Source organism: Dendroctonus ponderosae, unplaced genomic scaffold (genome assembly GCF_020466585.1).
Source record: "Dendroctonus ponderosae isolate FM_Combo_2020 unplaced genomic scaffold, Dpon_F_20191213v2 Dpon_F_20191213_1, whole genome shotgun sequence".
Classification (NCBI taxonomy): Eukaryota; Metazoa; Arthropoda; class Insecta; order Coleoptera; family Curculionidae; genus Dendroctonus; species Dendroctonus ponderosae.
This window is the reverse complement of record NW_026017110.1, coordinates 38,985,980-38,992,619: the sequence shown is the minus strand read 5'-3', so window position 1 is coordinate 38,992,619 and position 6,640 is coordinate 38,985,980. Positions and strand designations below refer to the sequence as shown.

The following is a 6,640-nucleotide window of genomic DNA, read 5'->3' as shown; positions in this document are numbered from 1 at the left end:
ATGCTAAACGATTCGTGGTAGGGATTTTCAGGGGCTGGGATCGGTCCGAATAATTGCACTCTTTGCAGTTCAACAGTAATTTATAAAAAATAAGATCAACAAAAAAAAAACAAACATTTGACCGCACCAATGTCTTGTTGATTACATCAAACTCATTCGCGTAGTCGCATATCGTTCTTGAAAGCCACTACACTACATAATATTGTCAGGTCATAGAAGTATTTTCAGGACTCGCAGGCAATAATTATTGATATTTTGAGCTTCGGATACACAAGATCCAGAACTTAGTTTTCCTTATGCAACATTTTCATAAGATTGCCACTACTAACGAATGCAGTACTAGTTGCAGAAGGACTACATACCGCCAGATAGAATATGGTTGTATTTAATTGGTTTGAGTTGGTTGGAGTATTAAGATAGTATCTGCTGAACAACTTAATTTCAAACTTTATGTAAACCTTTTTGATGACGGCGATTGAATAAGCGACCGCGTTCCAAATCCTTTTTGGTGTCGTTTGCCATACTGACTATTTATTTTTTATTGTTTATGTAGCCATAAACCAAATTTACTAATAAATGTAAAAATTTTCGGTTCAAAGTTTAAATCGGCTAACGCTGTCTCTTAATTGGACATCCCATGTACATTCAATATTTCATGAAATGGCTGAACTGCAAGACTCATGTTCCTTTATCTTCCAGAAAAAAATTTTAAAAATGGTTTTTTGTGCAAGATTTTATGTAAACAGTTATTGAAAAAAACTTAAATAATGCAAAGTGTTTATACGAATTGTTTAATTACATAATGTAAAACAATTTTTAATTCAGTTATCGTTACGAAGCTTCACAATTTGGCATCTCCGATATGGCGGCTAATATTTCTCTTTCTATAAAACAAAAACGATAAACAGTAAAACTATGAAAATGTGCAATTTAATTAAGCTTGAAAGGTAAAGAAAATTCGTTATTCATTGCATAAATCATCAATAGAATTGTCAATTTGACAAATTGTACCGCATCTGTATTTTGCACAACTGTATTGTCGAAAAAACTATTTATAAAATTATAATAATTCCTATTAAAAAACTAGTTTTAGATAGTTATACTTGACCTATTTTAGTACTGTATTGTAAAACCAAGATTTATACAAGCACGTAAATAAAAATACTAACCTGAACTGACCAAAGTCTCGGGCATATTAAAGCCCATACCTAGCAATACTGTTCCAAATGGGTCCATTAAGATTCGCGTTTGATTGGCTTTAACTAGCGAATTGCAATCCTTAATAACTCTACTATTCTCGGAATTACTCTAAAATATAAATGCACATTTTTATTAATAATTAGATAGCTTATTAGGCGTATGTTATGAAGATTTTTGAAAGAACGATTTTCCAATCTAATTCAAGATTTTTTATAGAGTTAATTGAGCTCCCAACACATGTAAGCAAAATATTTGCAGTTTCAAACTTGTGATAGTAGGCGCGGACGATATCACAGCTGGTTAAATAGAACATATTTATCTGCTCCTTTGATTTATCATTCTTTGAAATTTAATAATAACCGTTTTTACCTAACCAGTACTATTTTAAATCTATTAATCCAGCGTTTGTTTAAACCATAGTTAGTTATTTAAACCTGAGTTAAAATATAATATATTCAGCGTCATTTAGGGATTTTTATTTTTATTGCAATATATTTTGTTTGAGTCTGTCAAAAAAAAAGTTTGGCGATGACGTATTGGAGCATAATGGTTCCGAGTTATCCTAAAAGCGAAAAAGACGCCCGCATGACATGGACAAGTTTGAGGTGTGTACCAGCCACAACTCCAATTACTTCTGGGAAGCCGATAATTTCGTTAAAACACTGCTTGCGTGTTAACCCTTTCAGGAACTGTGGCCATTTTAGTAAACACAGGAGAAAGCCCGGCCATTATCCTTAAAAAACGTGCTCTTATTTATTCTACACGCCGTAGATTCGTGAAATTATAAAATTTGGCACTGCAATTTAAATGTCCTGAACTTGAGTAAATCTTGGAGTATCCAGGAGCTGATTCAAAGGAGAGACACTATTGTTTCTAAAATAGAGAAACACTTTTCAATTTAATGTATAATCTATTTACGCCTCAGCTTCGACTCATAAACTGAAAAATTTGGATTTTTGGACGTCGTTTGAACTATCGAAACCTGGACTCAATTCTCTTCAAGTAGATACCAACCATTTACTCGAGCGATACCAGGAAACTAGCAACTAGTCTGTTGTAATAAACCCACGTCTATGCGCACCTTTGAGTAATCCGTCAGAAAAAAAGATTTCGTTTTTTTTTGGTACTCAGCCAAAACATAACAAACAGTCGATGCAGCCAACTTGAAGGTACAAGTATTTTGGCTTGCTGGAAAAATTGAAATATAAACAAAAAACTAGGGGCACAAAGTTTTGTTAGGCATTAAAAATGACTTCAATTAGTTCATAACTATGTGTACAACTAGTAAATCTTAATAGTTGACGAATGTGAAATATAATTAAATCGATAGTGTTTAAAAATGCATTTTTGTATAAATGTGCTCTCACCTCAGGCATGGGAGACCATAATTTAACGCTAACATCGATTCCACTAGATGCTATGAGACAAGTACTTGGATGTGGTTGAAGGCAATTTACAATAGACATATCACCAACGAGTGCGTTTATGATTGATTGCGTTTTTTTCTCCCATATAAATATAACTCCTGTGTCTGAGCCTGCGCAAATAAAGTCGTTTCCTGCAAGTAAATTAATAAATAACTATTAATTTTTAGCCGAAACCCCATTCATTCAATACAATTCATAATGTTTATAATTTACCTAAGAAGTTGGCCTCCATAATATCTGTAGTAGTATTACAGTGACCAAGAAATCTCAGATCATAATCCATTGAATCTAATCGTCTTTCGACTTCTGCTTGCTCCGGCTCAATAGCTTCCAGAGTATCAATGTCTTTCTTCCTGCCTTTTGATTGCTGTATAGAGTCCAATATTTTTTGTGCCTAATTACAAGGGAACAAGTGAGAAAAAATTATATGAAACTAAAAATAACTAAGTGAACGAAAATTAACAAAAGTTAAATTTTTGAAATGCCATCATTATCTAGATATATCAACGCTCGATTTGAAACTAATAGATCCCGTCAGGTATAGCTAACTGTTTACATGTTCCTTATCGGTATTGTGATTGATGAGTTTTCTCTTTCTAGGCGTGTTATTTTGGCTGTACTTCTTCATTTAAGATAGTGCTAGTTTTTTTTAATATTAATACTAATAAGCCATTTATTTTAACTTAATCTACATTTCAAAATACAAAACACACACATCCACTGATAGTCACTTTGTTTGCAATATTATAGTACATCGGTCATGATTCTGTGCATACTTTTTTATGACGTTTTCTACTGTTCTACACCCAAGGCTCAGTTTTCAGTTCTTATGTACGTGCATCAACGATACTACGAAGTACAACCCCGAAGTTGCACACCATAAGTCCACACTGTCTTGGGGACTTGATTATATAACAATAGTTTGTTATACACTGTGAGAGCTAAGTTTCTACCCAATAGCTAGATAGCAAGAGCAACATCTTTCTGTACTTCAGATTCAAATCTTCCTGTTTCTTCTTGACGTGTGGTTTCTACCTGAGTTTTCTATCAAGGGTCGTGCTTCAATATTTAGCTGTATTCCCATATAGTACAATATTGTCATTAATGTATACTGGTTTGTAGTCTAATCGCTTGTTGGTGAAGTGGATATGGACCGATTTCTTTTAATTAAATTTGATGTGCCATTTCAAGGTCCAACGTTGAGCCTCATCTGTAGCTGCTTGGAGTTTTTCAGTAAATTGCATATTGCTGTCGCCATTTCAATACTTGTGAGTATTGAACTGGAAGGAACATTTCAAGTTTATGGATCAAGCCTTAGTGCCAGACTTTATCGAAAGCCTGTTCAACATCCAGGAATATAGCTGAGCAAAATCTTCTAGCGAGTTTTCTATAGTATTGACGATTCTATGGACTTGATCAATTGTAGAGTGTTGACTCCTGAAACCGAACTGATGATCCGGAATAATCTGTTGAACTTCAATTAATGGTTTTAGTCTTTTCAATAGAAGTTTTTCAAATAGTTTGGACATAACTGGTAGTAGTTATATTGGACGATATGGTATTGCTTCATGAGGTGGTTTTCCAGGTTTTGGAATCATTATCACTTCTTCCACCGTCCATAACTGTGGCACGCGCTGAAGAAGGCATTCTTTGAGGATCTGTCCTGGGATTAAGTCGACTCCAGGAGCTTTTTTCGGATTGATATTAATTTTCATTCGTTAATAACTTCAGTCAGTAGAGGTGTGATAAACGGTGATTTTTTTGTAACAACACGGTTACAACGTTCCCGTTTTACCTTGGAAATAGGTTTCAAAATTCGGTTTCAAAAGGAACATGTTACTTTTTAAATTTTTCATTAAAAATGCAGAATGATGATGATAGTAGAATGATAGTCAGAAAACGCATGTTCCACAGCTGAACTAGGGATGTCATATCGAATACGGTACAGATCAATCGGGGTGAAATAGGACTGGGGGATATTCTCGTACAAGTTCATTTGACGCACCTTGTAAAAAGGTACTATAGGCCTCATATTCCCGTCAGTCACGGTCCTAGAGTCATTAGTGGTATACATTTTCGGTGCATAAATTCGCCGTACAACACAAGGTGAGGATTTTATAAATTGTATTTTTTTCTTGGAATTTGAAAACTATAAAACAGCCTGTTCCAGACAAGAGAATACTACTCGCAGTTTTGACACACAAGAGAATTAGAAAATCCAAATGAGTTATTTTTTCTGATTAGCTCTATTATTAGTAAACCCATGGCAATTTCATTAGAAAATATTGTTTTTGTCTTAAATAATTTCATTTTAGTTAAAAAAGTCATTTTATAGAGGTGATGGCGGACACCATGGTTAGGCAATCGGTATTAATTTTAAGAAATACAATAAAGAAACCGGCTACAGGGCACTTAAGAATGTTCGACAAAGCAGAAAAAGTTTAAGACTTTAAAGTAAAAACTTATTGCTTCACGATAATTTACCTGTTTGTCAGAAGTGAAAGCAGGATCCAATTGGCAAAGATAATCGTACCAACGGGTCGCATCTTCAAGCCAACCGAGCTCTACTAGACACCTAATTAAATAAACGTAGGCTTTTCTTTCATGTGGCCATTTCTGGATGACATGCAAAAAATCCCTTGCTGCGGCATACAGGTCTCCCATCCTTGAAATGAATGATAAAATAAATGATGAAGGTTATGAAGCATGAAGAATAGTTATTACGGTCACATCCGAGGAAACGTATTAAACTTAGAAATGTGATCTATCCCAATAATAGTTTTTAAATTTGAGTAATGATTTTTGGACATATCGCTAACCACAGGGCTAAATTTCAGCGATATTTTCATTGCAATATTTTTCATTATTATAACTACTGTTTTTTGTCCTGCCTTTCAGGTAAGGTTCCCGCTTACATGGTGCAATGTCCGTAATATACTAACAAAATAACATTTTTCTTCTTTTCAACTCACAATATAATCTCCGAATATCCGATACCGTAAGAGATACGAAGTCGGATAAATTAGGCAAACGTCGCTCAATACCGCAAGGAAGAGGAACATATACATGGCGTTTTAAATAAAGAAGTATTTCCTAAATTTTTGAGCCATTTATATATTTATACATATTGTCGCGCTCACAAAAGGCTACCCGCTATTTGCGCTTCGACCGTTCTATTTCCAAAGAAACTGGTTCCGGGGTTTTCAAATGCTGATCAATTTATTTTAAACAGATTTGGTTCGTTACAACTTACAATTTGTCTTTTTGTTAAATCAAAACTGAAACTTCTCTAAACTGTCAAGAGTCACCAAAACCGAGACCTTTTCTACCTGCTCTCTTAACAATAGTTTCCATAGTTTCCGACATACTCCCGCCTGATGAACTAAGTGTACGATAATGTTTCTCAACAACAAAAGAAAACATCGAAACTTTACAACACAATAATAAGAACAAAACTAAACATTTATGTTCAAGAAATAACGACAGGGATATTTTTCTACAAATATCTAACAGGCATTTTAGACGTGCGACCACTACGTGTAACCTCTACTTTTTGCCCTGACAACTTATTATTACACAGGGAGACAAACCGCTACAGCTAGCTTTCAGAGAAGCACCAGATTCTCTGATATTAACAATCGGAGGAAGTCCTTCCGGGATGTCTGTCGTCTGTCTTTCCTCGTCTTTCACATCATCTTCGGTAGCTCGATATTCTAAGAGGAGAAGCTTCTGGATGGGTCTCAACAGCTCTCCACGAACTGTTTTAACTTTTACTACCCGAACTTGACCATCTTGACCTGATAACAGTTCTTGAACTCGACCCATTGGCCAGTCAATACGTTTTGTGTTGTCATCCCCGATTAAAATCACGTCTCCCATCTTGACGGCACGACTACTCCGCTTCTGGTTCAAAATCTTTCCGTAAGTTATCCCGCAATCTTTGTTTGTTCCGCGCACTACGTGATAGGTCCTTTTCGATTTCGTCGCAATCAGGCATATTATCATTAGCTAAG

General features: G+C 35.0%; 1 protein-coding gene across 1 annotated transcript in view; it reads right to left on the bottom strand.

The window, feature by feature from the left end:
• Positions 1-777: 777 nt before the first annotated feature.
• The window catches only part of LOC109540374 (WD and tetratricopeptide repeats protein 1), a gene marked incomplete in the record, with an annotated part of 17,684 nt that continues 11,821 nt past the window's right edge, over positions 778-6,640 (bottom strand). The window contains 5 exon segments of the mRNA XM_048661645.1: positions 778-884; positions 1,170-1,308; positions 2,568-2,758; positions 2,841-3,021; positions 5,112-5,292. Of these exon segments, the coding sequence (XP_048517602.1) occupies positions 832-884; positions 1,170-1,308; positions 2,568-2,758; positions 2,841-3,021; positions 5,112-5,292 (745 nt within the window).